At 46.4% G+C, this 21,594-nt stretch overlaps 2 protein-coding genes across 5 annotated transcripts in view; one reads left to right on the top strand and one right to left on the bottom strand.

Moving 5' to 3' along the window:
- Window positions 1-11,713, top strand: part of RHOBTB3 (Rho related BTB domain containing 3) — a 106,513-nt gene extending 94,800 nt beyond the window's left edge. For all 3 annotated transcript variants that reach the window (XM_055387176.2, XM_063705877.1, XM_063705878.1), the window contains exon 12: window positions 11,087-11,713. In XM_055387176.2, the coding sequence (XP_055243151.1) occupies window positions 11,087-11,106 (20 nt within the window). In that variant the 3' untranslated portion in view covers window positions 11,107-11,713. The remainder of the gene's footprint in view (window positions 1-11,086) is intronic.
- Window positions 8,649-19,010, bottom strand: GLRX (glutaredoxin). Of its 2 annotated transcripts, none has more exons than XM_004042282.4 (3): window positions 17,119-19,010; window positions 11,163-11,282; window positions 8,649-9,058 (listed from the first exon to the last, which is right to left on the bottom strand). In XM_004042282.4, the coding sequence occupies exons 1-2, from the start codon at window positions 17,323-17,325 to the stop codon at window positions 11,169-11,171; spliced, it is 321 nt and encodes a 106-aa protein (XP_004042330.1). In that variant the 5' UTR covers window positions 17,326-19,010; the 3' UTR covers window positions 8,649-9,058; window positions 11,163-11,168. The 2 variants fall into 2 exon arrangements, with proteins under 2 accessions (XP_004042330.1, XP_004042331.1); XM_004042283.5 differs by having other exon boundaries at window positions 8,649-9,626.
- Window positions 19,011-21,594: the final 2,584 nt, after the last annotated feature.

Here is a 21,594-nt window from a genome sequence, read left to right on the forward strand (position 1 = left end):
GGTCCTCTTTAAAAGGGCACTAATCCCATTCATGAGGGCTCCACCATCATGACCTAATCACCTCCCACAAGGTCCCACTTCCTAATACCATCACCTTAGGGGTTAGGATTTCAACATATGAATTTAGGAGGGGCACAAACATTCAGGCCATAAGAGCATTCCTTGCATGAAATGGTGTTAACTGTGGAAAAGCAAGTGAGAGCGGCAAAGGGGAGAGAAGTCAAAGCACAAAATATTAGCATTTCCAGTGCTTGTGACCCTTAAAATGAATTCTGAGAGAGGTGCTTCTTGAAAAAAGGATAGGTAAAATCTTTGAGATATAATGGGTACTTAGTCACTACTTTGGAAATTCACAATGCATGTTAACATATTAAAGGCTCTGGCAAGTTCCAAGGTCAAGCTTCCAGCCCAGCAGTCTTCACAAGCCTGTGTGAATGTCTGCTAAGTAAATTTACCAAGCTTGGGGTCTTTCCAGTGCTACCCCCTCACTCTGCTGCTAGTGTCCTGGACAAATGAAACATGTACTTCTTTCTTTCTTTTTTTTTTTTTTTTTTTTTGTCTGAGATGAAGTCTTACTTTGCCTGCCAGGCTGCAGTGCAGTGGCGTGATCTCTGCTCTCTGCTCACCGCAACCTCCGCCTCCCAGGTTCAAGCGATTCTCCTGCCTCAGCCTCCCGAGGAGCTGGGACTACAGGCGCACACCACCATGCCCGGCTTTTGGCTTTTTTTTTTTTTTTTTTGGAGACGGAGTCTCGCTCTGTCATCCAGGCTGGAGTACAATGGCACGATCCCGGCTCACTGCAACCTACACCTCCCAGGTTCAAGTGATTTTCCTGCCTCTGCCTCCCAAGTAGCTGGAATTACAGGTGCCCACCACCACACTGAGCTAATTTTTGTATTTTTAGTAGAGATGGGGTTTCGCCACGTTGGCCAGGCTGGTTTTGAACTCCTGACCTTAGATGATCCACCCGCATCGGCCTCCCAAAGTGCTGCGATTAACAGGCGTGAGCCACGGCGCCTGGCCTAATTTTTGTATTTTTAGTAGAGACAGGGTCTCACCATGTCAATCAGCATAGTCTAGAACTCCTGACCTCAAGTGATCTGCCCGTCTCGACTTCCCAGAGTGCTGGGATTACAGGCGTGAGCCACCATGCCCAGCCGAAACATCTACTTCTAACATGTTGCAGATACTAATTCCACAGTACTTCCAGAGTGTCTCAAGTGTAAGACTGGATTAGGAGCCCTGATTGAGCTCATCTGCTGCATGACTCCACATGACTGATGCCGTCTTCATCCCTCTAAGCTGGAGGTGCCTCTCAGGGATGCTGTTTTCCATCCATCCTCTGTTACCCTTTCCTATATCTCAGCAAAGGGAAAGAGGTAAATATTTTAAATGCTTTTGGGGTTTAATGAGGCTAAGAGTATCTGTTTTTAAAGTTTATCAGATAAAAGGCATAGACTCTAAAAATGAGCACAAGTCCTGCAGGCCAGCATCGTATAGCCCAGCATTTCCAAACTCATGGAGCCCATTTTTTCATCGAACATTTGCTGATGTGCCATGGACCCAGTGTTCTGAGACAGCTACTCTGGAGACTCTGAGCTGGAGTAGCTGGGATTACAGGCATGCGCCAGCCACCATGCCGGCTAATTTTTGTATTTTTAGTAGAGATGGGTTTTCGCCATGTTAGCCAGGCTGGTCTTGAATTCCTGACCTCAGGCAACCTCAAGTGATCCACCTGCCTTGGCCTCCCAAAGTGCTGTATATAGCCTCTTTAAATGCCTGGGAAACGCTGCTAAAGATTCCTTATACACTGACCTCAGTAGGAGTAGACCATTATTTGGTATTATCCTCACATGGCAGTGATTTGCTAGATTCTCTGTAAGTAGGAAACTTCAGAACTACCAGTGTCAGCCACCTCTTTGGTTCAGGGCAGTAATTTTCAACATTTCCAAGCTTGTAGACCCCCTTTTTTTTTGCCATAGTAAAAGATGGGGCCGACCACAGCCTCTCCACATATTCTGGTGTGTTTTTGCCATCAACTGAAAAAGCAGAATTGGTCAAAAGCTACTATGAATGCTGGGATACTTTTTTTAAAAAAGTAAATTAAATATTTTGAATAGATAATTATATGTACATGGCAGTTATCCTTGAACTGAGTTTATATTTTATTCCTTGCTGCTGCCGCCACACAGAAAATAAACCAGGAAAAACTTCTAACTGGGTAAATCAGCTGTTCACCTTTATCGAAATATTGGAAAAGGGCCAGGCATGGTGGCTCATGCATGTAATTCCAACACTTTGGAAGGCTGAGACAGGCAGATCACTTGAGGTCTGGAGTTCGAGACCAGCCTGACCAATATGGTGAAATCCTGTCTCTATTAAAAATACAAAAAATTAGTTGGGTGCCATGGCACACACCAGTAGTCCCAGCTGCTTGGGAGGCTGAGGCAGGAGAATTGCTTGAACCAGAGAGGCGGAGGTTGCAGTAAGCTGAGATGGTGCCATTGCACTCGAGCCTGGATGGCAGAGCAAGACTCCATCTCAAAAAAAAAAAAAGGAAAAAATAGATGCAGTTGAAGCTTTGTAGACTCATACCTCTTTATGTATACACAATGGAAAACAGGATATGTGTATTCTCTGATCCTTTCAATAGGCCTGAGGACCGCTCCTCACCAGAGTTCTACGGTGCACAGCGGCTCAATCAGAGGAGAAAAAGTCCTTGTACTAAAGCTCATGCTCCTTAGTGGGGATCACTTATCCCTCACTTACCAAATTCCTATAAAGGAGGAGAGATTTTTCTTCTTCTTCCAGCTCAGGGAGTGTTGAAGGGGCGCTTTGCATCCTTTGCTCCTTTTCTCACTTGGAGGAGGAGGATTCCTCTGGTTAGATTAAGGACAGTCTATCTGCCACTGGGCCACACCTTCACACAGGGGTGGGGAAACGGACTCAAAAATAACCTAAGGTGTGGCCACCCCTCCCTTGTGCTGCCAGCTAAAGCCTTCCTGGATGGAGAGGAGAACTAGGGCTCCTTGGTTTTCCTGTGGTTTACCTGTCTGTAGATGCCCACACTGTTCCCTTTCTGGGGGCAGCTGTCCCTGCCACCCCCTGAACTTTTTAATCGCACAGTGATTTGATGAGGCTAAAGGAGATATTCTATGCAGGGGGCTGGATGAAGGCACCCAGAGTCAGCTCTACACAAGGGTCGCATTCAAGATGTCGGGGGACAGCCCCCGTGGCCACAGGTTCCAGCCGTGCTCTTTAATTCTGTCTTCCCAGGAGTTGCTGGTCCTCCATTCCCAGAGTGGGTCCTTTGGTCCCCATTTAACACATCTGGCTAGAACCCTGGGCAGACTGTGTTAAAGATCATCCACACTCAGTTCTCAAGGATGACTTAATAATGGGAGGAAGCGCAAAATCTCCACCCCATAAACAGCTTGTAATTTTACATATGAAATGTTTTAAGTTTCACAAGGCACACAAGAGAATAGAAAGGAGGCATCTCTTCTTGCTTCTGAGAAAGCTCAGCTGCAGGTCCCCAGAGGCTTGAGCCCCGCCAACTAGGAGGGAGGAGTTGAGTGCGCTAGAAGAGTCCGTAAAAAACCCGAGAGCCCCAGCTTGCACGATGTTCTGTGCCGTCATTGGCTCTCCTAGTTCCCCTCTCTCTCCTACCTTCAGCTCTGCACAGCTCACCAGAAAAGTCGCCTGGAGACAGGAAGTATAAACTTGTGCATAAATATAGACCCATTTTTAAATATCCCTTGTGCTTAAAGGGACCAGGCCAGAATTCTCTTCCCCTAATGAGCAAGATTAAATTCTTCCCCTTCAAACATTCGGTGTATTTGGTAAGAAGACCCCTATTAATATAAGAAAGGAACTCTAAGTAAAATATCTCAGGATCCCAGTTCTTTACAATATTTCCCACGACCTGTGAACAATTATTATGGTGTAGTAAATTAGGGAGCATGGCTTTCTCTGGCAACCAAATGTCAAGATAATGACCTAATAATACTCACTGGGGATATAAATAGTGTGGTCTGGGCCACATAGATCCATTTACCACCAGTTTAGGAATTTACCATCAGTTTAAGAATTTACCACTTCTTTCTCCTTAAGGGGCATCTTTGGACAGCCTTGAATTGGAAGAAATGGCTGTCTGGAGTCTAGCCCAAAGGGCCAGGTTGGAGGAAGCAGAGAAGGTGGTTATTAAAATCAACAACGTTTGCAGGAGATTGGATCACTTGCTTTCTTCAGTAAACAGAAAGAGTAGAGCTTTGGCTGTGAATTTTTTGGTTGTTAATTTTTGCTGTTTTTTTCTGCCAGCCCCTAGTGCCAATCTCTCTCCATGTTCTTTGAAAGATCATTCCTTCTATCCTTGCTGATCACACAGAATTACTCAGCAAGGAGCAGGGCAGAAAACAGGAGGTTACATGAGAGTCTACACACTGGCCAGGAAGCTGCCAAGTCCCTTTTCCCTGCTTGGCAGCCAGAACCCTGAGGATGAGGCCCAACCCCCAGCTGTGAAGCTGGAGAGACTGAATGGCTCAAAAGAAAAGGTGTCCAGGAACCAATAATTGGGGGATCTCCCAGTGAGGCAACCAGATCTGTACCTGTTCATTTATTCTTTTATTTGTTTACTCAAGAAAGAGCCTACTATCTGCCAAGCAGTCTTGATGCTGCAGATACAGCGGTAAATAGACACCAATCCCTGACCTCAAGGCACTTATATTCTAATAGTGAAGAGACAGTAAACTAAATAAATCATACCATATATTAAAAGATAGACTGGGTGTGGTGGCTCATGCCTGTAATCTCAGCACTTTGGGAGGCCAAAGCAGGCGGATCACTTGAGCTCAGGAGTGTTGACCAGCCTGGGAAACAAGATGAAACCCTGTCTCTACCAAAAATACAAAAAATTAGGTGAGCCTCCATGGAGGCGTGCATCTGTGGTCCCAGCTACTCAGGTGGCTGAGGTGGGAGAATCGCTTGAATGTGGGAGGATTGCTTGAGCCCAGGAGGCAGAGGTTGCAGTGAGCTGAGATTGTGCCACTGCACTCCAGCTTGGATGACAGAGTAAGACCCCATCTCAAAAAAAAAGATAAATGCTATAGAAAAAAATAAATTGAAAAAGAGGGATAGGGAATGCTAAGTGAAAGTGAAAGGGAGAGTGTTAGATAGGGGGATGGGGGAGCCCTTGCTGAGAAGGTGACATTTGAACAAAGACGCTCTCTATGGTGAAGCTATCAGTTGGCAAGCCTAATCTATGCACACAAGTCTTCCAATCAGTTTTTTAGTGCCTCATTCTTTAAATATTTACAGATAGTCAGATCTCCAGACATTTGAGGAAGGCTTTCAAATGTAAAACAGAGAAAGAAAATTGGGGCTCAGAGGAAAAACAGTAAAAAAGAGAAAGATGCAGTTTGCTAACTTTCTTTCTATAGCCATTCTCCCCTTCTTTTGATATAGATCTCCTTGAGTTTTAGTGAGTTTTAGTTAGGTAAGAGGCTTCCCAGGCAGGGGCCCCTCTGCCTAGCCTACCCCGCAGCTGGTGGGGCTATGGCATTAAGTTCTGGCTAATGGGATGTGAGCAGAAGTGGTACATAGGACCCCTGGGTCAGTCATGACCCCTTGGAGCAAATGCCACCTGCCTGCCTCTGGAATTTTTTGATAAAGAAGCTTCTATCAGGCATTATATCTTTGTTATAGCAGCCTAGCATGTTGTGGGGGAAAGAAAGATAGACTGTTACTGTGTCTATGTAGAAAAAGGAAGACATAAGAAACTCCATTTTGATCTGTACTAAGAAAAATTCTTCTGCCTTGAGATGCTGTTAATCTGTAACCCTAACCCCAACCATGTGCTCGCAGAAACATGTGCTGTGGTGACTCAAGGTTTAATGGATTTAGGGCTGTGCAGGATGTGCTTTGTTAAAAATGTGTTTGCAGACAGTATGCTTGGTAAAAGTCATCACCATTCTCCAGTCTCCGGTACCCAGGGACACAGTGCACTGCGGAAGGCCACAGGGACCTCTGCCCAAGAAAGCCTGGGTATTGTCCAAGGTTTCCCCCCACTGAGACAGCCTGAGATATGGCCTCGTGGGAAGGGAAAGACCTGACTGTCCCCCAGCCCGACACCTGTAAAGGGTCTGTGCTGAGGAGGATTAGTGAAAGAGGAAGGCCTCTTTGCAGGTGAGATAAGAGGAAGGCATCTGTCTCCTGCTCATCCCTGGGAATGGAATGTCTTGGTGTAAAACCCGATCGTACATTCTATTTACTGAGATAGGAGAAAACCGCCTTATGGCTGGAGGTGAGACGTGCTGGCGGCAATACTGCTCTTTACTGCACTGAGATGTTTGCGTAAAGTCAAACATAAATTTGGCCTACGTGCACATCGAGGCACAGCATCTTTCCTTAAACTTATTTATGACACAGAGTCCTTTGCTCACATGTTTTCCTGCTGACCCTCTCCCCACCATTACCTATATAGTCCTGCCACATCTCCCTCGTCAAGATAGTAGAGATAGTGATCAATAAATACTGAGGGAACTCAGAGACCAGTGCCGGCGTGGGTCCTCCGTATGCTGAGCGCCGGTCCCTTGGGCCCGCTTTTCTTCCTGTATACTTTGTCTCTGTGTCTTATTTCTTTTCTCAGTCTCTCATCCCACCTGACGAGAAATACCCACAGGTGTGGAGGGGCTGGCCCCCTTCACATGTATTCTAACTCATACATGTGGGTCACAGGAAAGAGGAGATCCAACATAGGAGAGAAAAAGGGAATCCCCAGAATGACAGTGAAGGGAGATCCCAGATAGAGAACTCTGCCTGCCTCAGGACAGAGGGCAGCAGTCCAGATTGGAGCAGTGTAATTTTCCATGTTGAGGGTTCTCTGTAGTTGTATAGTTTTTAACTTGAGGACAGAAAGCTGAAATGGGCCTGAAGCAGATCCTTATCTGTACTTAGCTTGCCTGGTGCCGATGACATTTCCGTTCTCCCTGCTACACAGCTGGCCAGCTGAGGAGGTGTGGGTGTGCTTTGATCTCCTCCTGAAAGCTGGGGGCAGGGACATGCTGAGCTTAGAAGCAGAAAATGCAGAGCAGCCCTCTGCCGTTACCATATTTCTGGGGGACACCCCGTGCTTGGCTCACACAATAGCCTCCCTGATTGTGGGGTGCCGTGTTTCCAAGGACTCACTCAGCACCACTTCTGCTTCCCCAGAAGAGGCTCTGGAAAACTTCCAAGGGATGCTGAAGCCAGTCTATAACTCAGAGTCAATGTTCAGTTTACCTGTTCTTGGGATTGTTCGTCTAATTGTGATATCACCTTTTTCTTACACAGCTAGGTCGGTGTTATTGTTTTTCAAAAGTAAAATGTATTGCTTAGAGATATTACAAGGAGTAAAACTATAAAGTATCAGAATGATTACAAGAAAAATGAACTAGTGGTTACCTCTATGGAGGGATGAAGAGAGGGAATACCCTTGGGGAGGGGCACACAGCCCTGTAAGGTACTTTACCAGGACCTGGGTTTGAGGCAGATAGAGCAGGAAAGACTTTTAGTACTATTTGGCTTTTTAAATCGTATGCATATATTGCTTTGATAAAACAGCTCTTCTATGCTGGGAACTGGGTTTCCATAGTTAAGTCTAGGTTCTTGCCTTTGGGTACTTTTTTTTTTGAGACAGAGTCTCGCTCTGCTACCCAGGCTGGAGTGCAGTGGCACGATCTCAGCTCACTGCAACCTCCACCTCCCAGGTTCTAGTAATTCTTCTGCCTCAGCTTCCCGAGTAGGTGGGACTACAGGCACGTGCCACCACACCTGGCTAATTTTTGTACCTTTGGTAGAAATGGGGTTTCACCATATTGGCCAGGCTGGTCTTGAACTCCTGACCTCATGATCCACCCACCTGAGCCTCCCAAAGTGCTGGGATTACAGGTGTGAGCTGCCGCGCCCAGTCGCCTTTGGGTACTTCTGAATTTGGCAAGAGACCAATACAGATGATTAACTACAACATAGCCTGATAAGAGCTGTAGAGTATCTACATGCACAGTGTTTTTGAATTCCAGAAGAGGGAACGATGATTTTTCAGTCAAAAGGCCATGAGAGGAGAGAGAAAATATAGGGGAAACGATCTGTAAATCAGGCCTTGAACGAGGAGGAGTTTCAAAGTAAAACAAAGAAAAGGCATCTCAGGAGAAAGAAACACAATGAACATGGACAAAGGAGTGTGAAAGTGCAGGCAAGTGGTCCAGAGTGGATCAGATACTATAACCTCCGGTGGGGGGGCTTTCATATTGTGCAGTGTGTAAACTGAACAATTATCCATAGCAATCCTGGTTGAAGGGAGTGGTTAGGGCCCACAAAAGAAAGAAGCGAGAAGTACAAGGGCCTTAAGTGGGAAAATGGCAAAAAGGAATATGAAATGAAAAAGACTGTTATTAAACCCTAAGCATTATTCAGTAAGCCGGGGCTGGCATTTATTTCAATATGAAATTTCAAAATTATATCAACCATTTGTACTCAGTGAGTGACAGCAGCACGTGTCTTTATTTATAATGGCAGGGCCAAACATAAACACAGTTTTAAGTTAGTGTATTTCGCATAACTTTCCTTAATGTCTTGAGAACATGGAAATGAATTGGACAAAAATCACTGAATCATCTATAGGTATTTTTTTATTAGAAAAGAAATTAAGTGTTGTCACTAGAGACTGAAGGAAATTAATCTTACAATTCTAGAACAGGCAAACTTCATCATAAGGGATTCTTAAGTTTTCGAAGTGTAGGAGCTCTTTCACAGATACACTCTTGGTGTAGGGGGCTGTAAGTTTTCTCAGATGTTTTACATTTCATGCTTTAATCTTTGCTGGTAGTCTAAATAAAATAAATACACAGTGTTCAGGATTATCTGGATAGCCATCTTAAATAACAGAGTGTTCCGCATGACCACAGCCTCTGCACTTGTGCCTCTGATCCATATGACACCAAGACCAACTATGCTTTTCATATGATTTCTCCAATTGGGTCCTGTGACCTTTCACAGAATTGTTGAACATTTCCTATGAGATCTGTGGAGGACAAGGTGGAGAACACTGGTTCAGAGCAGTGATTTTCAAGGTGGGATGGGATGGGGTGGAGTTGAGTGGAGAGATGCATGTAGTTAGAAAGAACACATTCAAAATACCCACTGATTTCATAATACAGACTCCATAAAGTCAAGCAGCAAAATGATTTTAGCTAATGGGCAGTAGCAGATAACCAACTGTGGATTCATCATTGTGGAGAAGGAGTCTGGATAAACATAGTTGAAAAACACTGGCTTAGAGGTAGAGACATGCCGACACATGGAGAACAGTAAGAAACACGTGCCAAAGAGGACAATTGAGGGCCAGTGAGCGAATCCTGGGCCAGAACTTGTCACAGTCTTCTGAAAACCAAAGAGCACATCCAGAAGAGAACCAAGATGGCCCGTCAACCTTCTTGGCCCTGTGATTAAGAGCAAGTTGGTCCACTTTTAAATACTGAGCCAAAAGAGGAAAAAAGCTGTTTGTGCCCCCAAATTCATCCACCAGAAGTGCTGTCATCATTTGCAATGCCATCCAGCTCTTGAGGAGGGACGTCAGCATGGGGCCTGCTCTGCCAGGAAAGAAAGAAGGGATCTCCTTGTAAGGCAAAATCCTTCCTTTCTCTCATTACCAGAACACTTACACCTGCCATTTAAACACACACTGTTGCAGATGGCCTTGAGATGCAGCTGCCAGTAAAATACTGACAGCATAGAACACTGAAGGAAAAGGCCAAATGCAAATAAGGAGACTTTCTGAATATGGGGGACTCTAATGCCCACACCAAAATAGAAGCAGTTGGAGAAATAACATTTCCCATCTTCTCTCATTCTTAATCTAAGCCTAAATTGCTAAACATGTCCCAGAATAGGAAATATTTGGTACCACCATTAATTGGGTTTGAGTGCTTTTAGTACCAGTGGTAAGGCCAGGAAGTGAACTCAGACAGACATAGGGTGCACCTGCTGTGATGATATCGTAGAATTCTGATTAGAAGATTTATAGCATTGACTATTTCATTTCAGAGAAATCAGTGGTATTTTTTCAGACCTTTTTCCCCCTTCTGTTGCTATGCTGAGTAACCATCACAAATAATGTATACTCATTGCCCAAGAAATGAGTTATTAATTAGCAGGCAATAGATACCCCTCCAAAGAACATTTTGGTTAAAGAACCATTCATTTCTCCCTCAACTAAAGCAGCATTTACATCTCTCTGGGTACAGGTCTCTGAATTGGCCTGCTGGGGAGCTAGCTAGCGCTAGCTGTGCTGGGGAACTGGGGAGGAGCTCAGACTCCAAAACCATCACGGTTCCTTTCTGAAATGTTCATCACCCTGTGGTTTTCCACAGAGCCAAAGATCTCCTTTAAGGTTACTGATTTTAGAAAACTTTGTTTTGGCTTTTGGGAAGCCAATTAAATAGAGTTGATTTGCCAAGTGAACACAGGTAAGGTCAAAATGACCTGAGTTTCACATTGCGTTTTGAATAAATCCGAATTGTTTACCATGGCCTGGGTGCTCTGGCCCCTGCCCACCTTTCTCGCTATTCTTCCTTTTCACTGCACTTCATTCACTCTATTCCTGCTTTCTTTCTGTTCCACGAACATCCCTTACCTGTTGCCACCTCAGAGCCTTTGCACTTGCTATTCTCTCTGCCTGAAAAGCTCTTCTGCTTCATCTCTGCATAGCAGTCTCCTTGTTAACCAGGTCTCAGCTCAACCCTTCCTGAGAAAGGCCCTCCCTTACCATGTTAGCTCAGTTTTCTCCCCACTCCCTGACATATTCTGTCACATTATTCTATTCTATTTCAGGATTTGCTTGTTTTTGATCTGTCTACCTAAGCTCCAGGTTATCATTTTATGCATCATTATATTCTCATGTGTCTGGCACATGCTTAATAAATATTTGTTAAATGAAGGTTGAGTGAAAGGATTTCTCTCATTGACACGATCTCTTTGTAAAGTGTGAAATTCATAAGTGATTGACATCACCGTTCCTCAACTCACCCCAAATCATTTTTTCCCCAGCCAGAATGCTGTCCTACAGTATAACAAACCACGACAGAAGAATTCCATGTTCCTGGCCCAGCACCTCACCTGCCACTCACCTGTGGTTACTGCAGAGCTCCAATCTGCTTTAGCCGCGTCAGCAGTTCCCCACTCTGTTGCAAAGAGACTAGATCACTGCATCCGCCTATACAATCTTTACCGATAAAGACTCGAGGCACCTAAAAAAGCACACGACCCAGGACATTACTACATTACTAGATTAGAAAGAACATTTCTATCCTACCACTAAATATTTCCTGTGATTCCAAACTTTTCAAATCACTTTAAAACCTCCTTATGTATATGCTTACAGGACAGGACTTCCTTTCTGTTATAAGGGGTAACATTATTAACTCAAGAATGTTTTTACACCAGAAGAGTTTTCAAGTTGTGTGCTATGCATGAGCTTGTCCAACTTGTCAAAGGGCTTTAAAAATTTCACTCTACAGAAACATGTTTCAGAAGGAGAATTCTGATTGGCTGCAGTCAGACCACCTAGATTGAACTCTGCTTTCTCTGCGTCAGGGACCACACCTAAGATTGTAAACTGGGTCACGGCAATCAGGAAGGAAGGAGTTCGTTTCTAAATACAGCTGGAAAAGTATTTGCATTAAGTCTCTGATTTTTCAGGTCCACGGTTTATTAAATACAATCATCTCTCTGTGTTGTTAAAACACAGGTGAGGGCCAGGCACGGTGGCTCATGAATGTAATCCTACTACTTTTGCGAGGCTGAGGTGGGAGGGTCGCTTGAGCCCAGGAGTTCAAGACCAGCCTAGGTAACATAGTGAGACCCCGTCTCTACAAAAAATACAAAAATTAGCCAGGCATGGCGGTGCATGCCTGTAGTCCCAGCTACTCAGGAAGCTGAAGTGGAAGGATTGCTTTGGCCCGGGAGGTCGAGGCTGCAGTAAGCTGTGATGGTGCCATTGCACTCACACCTGGACGACAGAGCAAAACAAAGAAAGCAAAACAAAACAACACAGGTGAGCTCTGTCCTCAACCAGGGGGGTGTAGTGGTGTTTGAGTCTCCTTTAATCGCTGGTCCATCATAAGATGGTTAAGTCACCCCGGACGAGGGTGCATCACCCACGCCAAGCCACAGTCATGACACCTGCTGAATAGGCTCCTCTCTAGTTACACACTTCCTCCCTGCTGCTAGGAGCAGACACATTCCAGAATTCCAGAGGGCTTTTAGAATCGCGAGGGAGGAGGAAATACCCTCAACGTGGCTGAATTTCTAGGCCAAGGGTGTTCCACCAAGGCTGCCTGGCAGTGAAGAAACAAGCCCCATGGAGGTCACCGCGTCATCAGAGCCAGCGGGCCTCTCCCCTAGTACCAGGAACGCACTGGAGGGGAGGGAGAGGTGGAGGCAGAAAGCAATGAGACTATTTTTCAAAGCTTTGGGCTTTCCTCAGAAAGCATAATAATTGGAGCAAATTGTCCAAAAAGTGAGAAAGGTGAGAAAAGGGGCTTAATTATTGTGGATAAGTTCTTACAGCACTTTTATTAAAAAAGGGGTCTGGGTGAAGGTAGGCATTAAAAATAAAGTCTAAAAATTAAAAACAAATCTTGCACATTTCCATGGCTATTTCCTGTGCTCTCACAGGATAACTGAGGCTTTGAAAACCCACAGCCCTGGAGCTGCCCCCCAGCCTCCTGAGATGACCCTGAAATGTGACCAGGCTGCTCCCAGTGTGGCGTTTTGTGCTCAGTGTCTGGCAAAGAAGCGAAAGGCTCCTTTACCCTTACACCCATCCTCTAGTCTGGACAACTGCAAAACTGCCATAAATCGTATCAGTGAATGGTACCCCTAACGGGAGCTGAATGGCAGGCTGTACAGACGGCACGGGGGGGCTGTGGCAGTGAAACCAAAGCAAGAAGTACTGTTGATAACGCTGAGCAAAGAAGAGGAAATACCCTGTGCTGCTTCCCCTCCTGTCCCTTCCCGTCCCAGCCTCCTCTTTAGAGGAACTTGAGAGTCCACTACTGTCAAGGAGAGGAAAGAACTGCCACCCCAAAACGAGTTTGGTAATCCTGTGGTTCTTATTCTCCTGCAGTAGGTTTCCCCAGCCTCAGCCAGGCAGCATCTCCTGTACGCTAGCTAGGGTTACACAAATGCAACTACTCAAAAGCAATTTCTCAACACTCCTCGGCTACCTCCCTGGTATAAGCCACCTTCATTTGTCACCTGAATAACTGCTATAGCCTCCCAATGTCTCCCAGCTTCAACCTTCACCCTTGCCCTACTGTCTCTTCTCCCCACAGCTGCCAGAGTGGCCCTTTCAAAATGGGGTCAGATCAAGTGACTCGTCTGCTCAGCACCCACCAGGGGCATCTCATCTCACACCGAGTACTAGTCACAGTTCTTCCAAGCTCCCATTAGCTCTCAGACCTCACCTCCACTAACTCTCCTACTGGCTCACAGTGCTGCAACCATACTGGCTTCCTTACTATTCCACAAACCTGCCAGGCAAACATCTACCCCAGGACCTTTGCATTCACTCTACCTGTAAATTGTGTACACCCATCTCCCTCAGCTCCTATAGATATCTGCTCGAATGTTCCCTTCTCAGTGAGACCCAATGGCTCCATTTAAAACTGGGCCCTGCTGCTTCCTCCCTACCTTTCCTTCTTTTCCTCATAGCACGTGCCACTTACCAACTCCCAACATACTGTTTTATTACTGTATTTGTTTGTCTCCCCCACTAGAATATAGGTTCAACAAAGGCAGAAGGGTTTTTTTCATGGCAGAAAAGGCAGAATTTTTTCCCCAATGTCCATAAAAGTGTCTGGTACATAGTAGGTGCTTAAAAATATTTGTTGCATCCAGTAAAATCATCATTCAAATGTGAAGGAGAAATACTTTCTAAGGTAAACAAAACTTGAGGGAATGTGTTACCAATGGAATCACCTTGCAAGAAATGCCCAAAGAAGTTCTTCAGAGAGAAGGGAAATGATATAGGTCAGAAACTCAGATCTATGTAAAGAAAAGTGCATTAGAGGAGAAATAAATGAAGGCACTAATTTAGGAGCTGTGACTATAGCAAAACAAAAACAGGTTTTACCAACTACATGGCTTGATTGAAGCTACTAACTTTCCATAATCATGTCCTGCTGATTACCTACTAGATACAGCTACTTTATAGAATAATTAAGACTGCAAGTTCAGGCCGGGCGCGGTGGCTCACGCCTGTAATCCCAGCATTTTGGGAGGCTGAGGAGGGTGGATCACGAGGTCAGGAGATCGAGACCATCCTGGCTAACACGGTGAAAACCCGTCTCTACTAAACATACAAAAAATTAGCCAGGCGTGGTGGCAGACGCCTGTAGTCCCAGCTACTTGAGAGGCTGAGACAGGAGAATAGTGTGAACCCGGGAGGCGGAGCTTGCAGTGAGCTGAGATTGCGCCACTGCACTCCAGTCTGGGCACAGAGGGAGACTCCGTCTCAAAAAAAAAAAAAAAAAAAAAACCCTCAGGAGCTTTCAGACCCTTTGAATACAAACACTTCCCTGTTGGGTATCAAACATGCAGCTTTAAAAGACTTGTTCTTCCCCTAGGAGGAATGCACTCAGAATTCAAGAATCTGTGAAAAACATTTTTCTAAAAATGAAAAACATGCTTGTTGAGGTGGATTACGTCTGTAATCCCAGCACTTTGGGAAACTGAGGTGGGAGGATAGCTTGAGGCCAGGAGTTCAAGACCAGCCTGGGTAACATAACAAGACCCCCCCATCTGTACAAAAACTTAAAAAATTAGCTGGGTATGATGGCTCATGCCTGTAGTCCCAGCCACGGGAGGCTGAGGTGGGAGGGTCACTTGAGCCCAGGAGTTCGAGGCTGCAGTCAGCTATCATTGCACCACTGCACTCTAGCCTGGGTGACAGAGCAAGACTCTGTCTCTTAAAACAAACAAACAAACAAACAAACAAACAAAAACCTTAAAAGATTACTACAAGAAATATTGTTGTTCTACAAAGAAATGAAAAAGCAATTGTTGACCAGGTGTGGTGGCTCACACCTGCACTTTGGGAGGCTGAGGTGGGTGGATCACCTGATGTCAGGAGTTCGAGACCAGGTTGGCCAGCATGGTGAAACCCCGTCTCTAATAAAAATACAAAAATTAGCTAGGTGTGGTGGCAGGTGCCCGTAATCCCAGCTACTTGATTGCTTGAACCTGGGCGGTGGAGGTTGCAGTAAGCCAAAGTCACACCACTGCACTCCAGCCTGGGCGATAAGAGCGAAATTCCATCTCAAAAAAAAAAGCAATTGTTAAATGAACACATGAAGAGGTTTGCTTTACCTCCTGGAGAATAGATGCTGTTGGACTGAGAACAATAATCCCAATTGTGTTGCACATTGGAATCCCCAAGGGATTTTTCCAAATAGTAATGCTGGCCAGGTGTGGTGGCTCACCCGTGTAATCCCAGCACTCTGGGAGGCCGAGGTAGGTGGATTGCCTGAGGTCAGGAGTTCGACACCAGCCTGGCCAACATGGTGAAACCCCGTCTCTACTAAAAATACAAAAATTAGCTGGGCATGGTGGTGGGCGCCTGTAATCCCAGCTACTTGGGAGGTTGAGGAGAACCCAGGAGGCAGAGGTTGCAGTGAACCAAGATTGCACCATTGCACTCCAGCCTGGGTGACAAGAATGAAACTGTCTCAAAACAAACAAACAAACAAAACTAATGCTTGGCTCGCACCTCTGACATTGTGATTTAGTTATTGAGGGGCATAATTTGGGCATAAGGATTGTTTTAAAAGCTCTCTAGGTGATCCTAATGTGCAGCAAAGTTTGGGAACCAATGGCTAAAAGGTCCTCAGGGTGGCAGCCACAGTGGGGCCCATAGTAGTGTTTGCACTGCCCTTTACACCTCTCAGGGCCTGGGCATCCTATGCAGCTGGTGGTCCCACTAGGCAGCAAGAGCCTCTCTCGTCATTGTGTATACTCCAGGACCTCAGCACACAGCAGTAGGGTAACACACTAATCCCCCTTTCTGCACCAAAATGCTGACTTCTTATTAGAGAGAAGGGGAGAAGCAACCTCCAATGCTTTATACTCAGAACCCAGAGACAACCTTGTAAGTCAAACTAAAACTGAAATAGGATATGTGCTTGGCCCAACACTGTGCTGTAGAATTCGTGCATCGTAAAAGAGAACTTAGCTGAGCTGGTGGGACATTTCTCATCCCACCTCACAGCAGAACTGATACAGGTGATGTGGTTGGCATCCCTCCTGAAGCCCAGGACGCAAAGCCAAGGATGCTGAAGAGAGGGAAGTCTTTCGGATGGAGGAGAGCAATTTTTAGAGGGTCCCACAGTCTATTCGTAGCAAATGCGACTCTGAGGTCACCTAATCTGGTCTTGCAGCTGGGATCTTTGAGGACTACTGGGGTGGTGACTTGCCCAGGATCACACAGCCAGCCATTATAAGAGCCAGGCCAGAACTCCAGGCTGTGATTCCCTACAATGTGGGGCCTGGAAACACCCATAATTAATTTAGAACAAGGGGCAGATAATGGTACATTAGATTTTTCCAGTGGGAGGAATTAGATAAGGAAGAATGAGCAAATTAGAAAAAGAAAGCCTAGAGAAAAGAATGAAGAACATGAATCTCATGTTAAATAACAAACACATCACACCCGGCCCTCCACCCCAGCTTCCACCTCCAGCCCTGACAGCTGAAAACTGTCATTTCCTAGCAGTGCTTAAAACAAAGACTCTAGATAATTCCCCAGGGACTCACCGGCAAGCTGCTGGTCCCACTTACCCTGCCGCACAGCAGACATCAGCTGTACTCCCTCTTCTGCTCCGTGAAGACCTTTGGCTGCAGTGCCGCCGCTCATTCAAGTGACCGAGATCCTCTCTAAGGCGCCCTCCCCCACACCCCCCGCCCCGCACAGCCCTCTGGACGCCTTGAAGTACGGAGCCGCAGCCTTATCCTAAAGAAAGGCACAGCTCTGACAAGAAAAGGCAATCCGGGAGCCTTTCCCCAGCCGTTTAAAATGAAACTCACCGTTCTTGCTCCCGTGAGCTGTTGCAAATAATCTTGAATCTCGTTAGTGTGGTTGGTGGCTGTGATATCGACAAATTCCAGAAGCCCTTGTTTGATGGGCAATTGACTGAGGATCTCTTGGGCCCTCCTGCAGTACGGGCAGGTGGGCTTGATGAACACAACCACCTTCCCAGGCTGGATTTTGCAGTTCACAAACTCTTGAGCCATGCCGATGGGCTGCGGTCTCCCCGGGAAGAATCCTCAGTTGCAGGTATTGCTTGGGGTATTGAGCCCCGACCCAGCCAGTTGGCTCCTATTTAATAAGGAACCTCCCTGGAGGCGGAGTTTGCCTGGTAGCTTGCTCGAGTTTTAAAGGGACAGCTTCAAAGACATTTCCATCTGGTATACTTCACTAGTTAGCAATGCCTAGGAATGCAATACTTGCTATTTAATCATTGGTAGCTATGAAAGACACTCTGGGTATCTTTGTTGTCCTTGGACATTTGGGGAGTGCCTGCCCATTGGCAATGATCAGAGTTTAGTCACCTCTGGGGAAGCATAAAGTGCTTACTCACAAAGGGGCTGAGGAGGCAGTGACTTCTTAGAGCAAATTCTTGTTTTCCCTCTAGGAGATACAGTTGTATTTTAAAATGCAAACAGAATCACTTAAGAAACAGAACACTTTGAAATCTCTTTAGAGGAAGTGAAATTGAAACTGTGACTTTGCACTCCTCATGAAGGTTGCTCTCACAGCGTTTTGCTTGGACTGTATGGTGGGTGTTCGTTGTTGTGATCTTTTTAATGGAATTCATTCTCAGTATTTAAAAATCTGGAGGTCTCACAAAACAATTCGGACTTAAAACTTCTCTCTGAAAAGTCAGGTCGGGCAATACAGAGCTTGCACCTTTTAGTGGAAGCTGCTGGGGCTGACAGCTGTTGCCCCGTTTGTATAGGGCAAGTTGTGCCTTTGGTTTGCCACAGGTCCCAACGACAGGCCCATGCCTGAGACACCGGCTTCACCCCATAACCATTTGAGTTGGTAACCCTTGAACAGCAGTTTAATATGGAGGCAAATTCCAACACAATCCTTGATACAAAACTACAGATGAAATGAGAATCTTTTTTTCTGGTTGAGCCTATGTTTGTGACCCTCTGCTTTTAAGTGTTTGTGAGGGGAAGTAGTGTTGTAACTCAGACACCACATTCACTTCAAGTGTTATAAGACACGGGTTGTAACAGTAGGAAATCTTTCGCTCTTCCCCAGGGTGCCCATTCTCCTTATCCCGCAAAGCAAAGTCTTCTACTCCTGGGTCTAGTTCCGGCCCCCTCTAGTGTATGGTAGCTTAAATAAACAAATCAAGGAAAAACTATGTCCTTTAAACGTGAATCATCCTTTCCCCAGGAAGTTTTATGGTGAAACCAGAGTATCTTCAAAGAGGCGGGGCCAAGGCCAGAGCTGGACACCACCACTGCCACGTAAGAGGAATCCCAAGCATACTGTGATCAAGGGAAGGGAAGAATATCCACTCCCAGAAGCAGCTTTTTACTGTGACTCTCATCGTTACTAGAATTAAAATGGCAAAATGAGAAAGCCAGATTCTGAGTCACAGAGGGGGAGCTAAGTGACAGCTCTGTCCAGAGAAAAGGATGTGGCAGGGCTGGGCGGCCCCTCACGTGGTCAGGGCTCCGGACTTCCCACTTCCCTCCAAAGTAGGCTCTGCCACAGAGTCTGAGCCTCCTCTCTTTTTTCATTCTTTTACCTCAGAACCCTGTGGCCAGGCTCCTTCCAGAGGCCCCTGCCAGGAGGTCCAGGGTCTGTTTCAGGGCCCTCAGGCTGTTGCCTTAGGTTCCCTCAGCCTGAGGTTTATCCACACGACTTGCACTGCTACTCACTCAGAGCCTTTCTCTTCTCCGGTCTGTTGTTGGCTCCTCCCTTCCTGCTGCCTCTTCCTCAGCCTGCCACTGTGTTCAAGTTAAAAGCCACCACCACCACCACCACCACCACTCCCCATTTCCTGCTTTCCTGCCTCTGCCCTTTCATGAAATTTACTGTCTGTATCTTTCTCACCTCCATTCTCTCATTTTGTTGTCATCTGACCTTGTCAACCATTCTGCTGAATTGTTGGCAGACACTAATCATGGCCTCTATGTCACCAAATAACCATTTAGCTAGGTATCCTGACCTTTTGCAAATTAGTCACCTGCCCCAAGAGGCTGGGATCCAGGGAGACTATTATCTGCCTCTCACTCAGTCCCGGGGACTGCCTGGTGTCTGAAGCCTTAGGACAGATGGCCATAAGGCACAAGCTAAAGGCAATTTTTTGTGAGGCACCATGTGGAAAATGGGAGACAAACAGATGGCAAAGAGCGGGTGTCCTCTCCATTTCTCAGAAAATGCTGTGGCTTCAACTCAGTGAAAAATGACAAGCATAGAAGCCTCTATTGTACATTGTACAGCAGGAGCTGAAACCCAGCATGGACCTCAGGGCATCTCAATGGGAAGCCGCCATGGGGGCTGCAGATGCGTCAAATGCTGTGGATGGAAAGAGGGTGTGCGTGTGGACTAACACTTGTGGACTCTCCTTTGGCTTGCGTGAGACACTCCCAGGCACTCTCAGAAAATACACCTTGGAGGGTGGGAAGTGAGGGCATTTTTTAGGGGAGAATCAGTCCTGCTTTACAGATGGTTGGCAGCAAGCTAGTGAAACGTGTGGTTACTCTTTCTTTTTTTTTTTTTTTGAGACGGAGTCTCACTCTGTTGCCCAGGCTGGAGTGCAGTGGCACGATCTCTGCTCACTGCAAGCTCCGCCTCCCAGGTTCACACCATTCTCCTGCCTCAGCCTCCCGAGTAGCTGGGACTACAGGCGCCCGCCACCATACCCGGCTAATTTTTTGTATTTTTACTAGAGACGGGGTTTCACCGTGTTAGCCAGGATGGTCTCGATCTCCTGACCTTGTGATCTGCCCGCCTCAGCCTCCCAAAGTGCTGGGATTATAGGCGTGAGCCACCGTGCCCGGCCAATGTGACTTCATTTGTACTCACAGGCTGATGAGGGCTGCAAAAAATGTGGCCACAAACAAACATTCTTCAGGGTTTTTCCTTACTTACCCACTGTGCAGGATTTGACCTTGTAGATCACTGCAGGCCTCTGGAAGTTTTCCCAATGCCCATTGCAGCATGATCTTTTTGCTCTTTCTATTGGATATTGTCTCAGTCTCTTTGTTAAGAATTTTGCCTACACATATGGTCTATCTTGGGGCTTGATCTTCTCATTGTGTACACACCCACTCCTTGAGAGGTCGTAGCTCCACACATGACTCCAGCTGTCAGCTTTTTACTGATGAGCATCACGTGTTTTTCCTTATCTGGACCTCTCTCCTAAGCTTCAGGGATGGCTATCTCATTGCCTACTGAAAAGACCCACCTGGGGATTCCTTAGGCCTCTCAGCCCCTAGGAAACCAAAACTGAATCTCCCCTGAAGCCACCCTCTTTCCTCCATACCTGCTCATTGAGCCTGCATGCAACTTCATGTACCTTTTCGGCCAGGGTGGAAACCTGGCAGGCATCTGTGCTGGCCTCTGCTTTCACTTATGCATAGTGGTCAAACCCTACCAAGTTTGCCCCCTGAGTGCCTCCCTGGTCCGAACACCTGACTGCTCCTGCTGGTCCAGCCCTCATTAGTTCTTCACTCCCTCTTGTAGCACCTCCACCCTCGCCTCACTGCCTACTCCACAATGCTGCTGGGGCAATCTTTAAAAATACAGAACCTATCTTGTTCCCTCTTAAAACTAGTCCATGGGCTGGGCATGGTGGCTCATGCCTGTAATCCCAGCACTTTGGGAGGCTAAGACGAGCAGATCATGAGGTCAGGAGTTTGAGACCAGCCTGGCCAATATGGTGAAACCCCATCTCCACTAAAAATTAAAAAATTAGCTGGGCGTGGTGGCGTGTGCCTGTAGTCCCAGCTCTTTGGGAGGCTGAAACAGGAGAATCTCTTGAACCCGGGAGGCAGTGGTTGCAGTGAGCGGAGATTGTGCCACCGCACTCCAGCCTGGGTGACAGAGCAAGACTCCATCTCAAAAAACAAACAAACAAACAAAAAACTAGTCCATGTTTCCCCAGGACAAAATCCAGATTTCCCTATGGGGATGTGGCCCTGTGTGATGGGTCCTCCCTGCCTTGTTCATTGTATCCCAGCCTCCCCCTCAACATTTTAGAGACAGGAGGCAGCCAAGGGTCCCTGGTGAAACCCTGCCTCCAAGTCTAAAACAACCTGAAGGCTGAAAAACTGGACTGCTGTCCTAGTACTTTGGGAGGCCAAGGCAGGTGGATCACCTGAGGTCAGGAGTTCAAGACCAGCCTGGCCAACATGGTGAAACCCTATCTCTACTAAAAATACAAAAAAAATTAGCTGGGCGTGGTAACAGGTGCCTGTAATCCCAGCTACTTGGGAGGCTGAGGCAGGAGAATCGCTTGAACCCAGGAGGCGAAGGTT

The sequence above is a fragment of the Gorilla gorilla genome, chromosome 4 (genome assembly GCF_029281585.2).
Source record: "Gorilla gorilla gorilla isolate KB3781 chromosome 4, NHGRI_mGorGor1-v2.1_pri, whole genome shotgun sequence".
In the NCBI taxonomy this organism is placed as follows: Eukaryota; Metazoa; Chordata; class Mammalia; order Primates; family Hominidae; genus Gorilla; species Gorilla gorilla.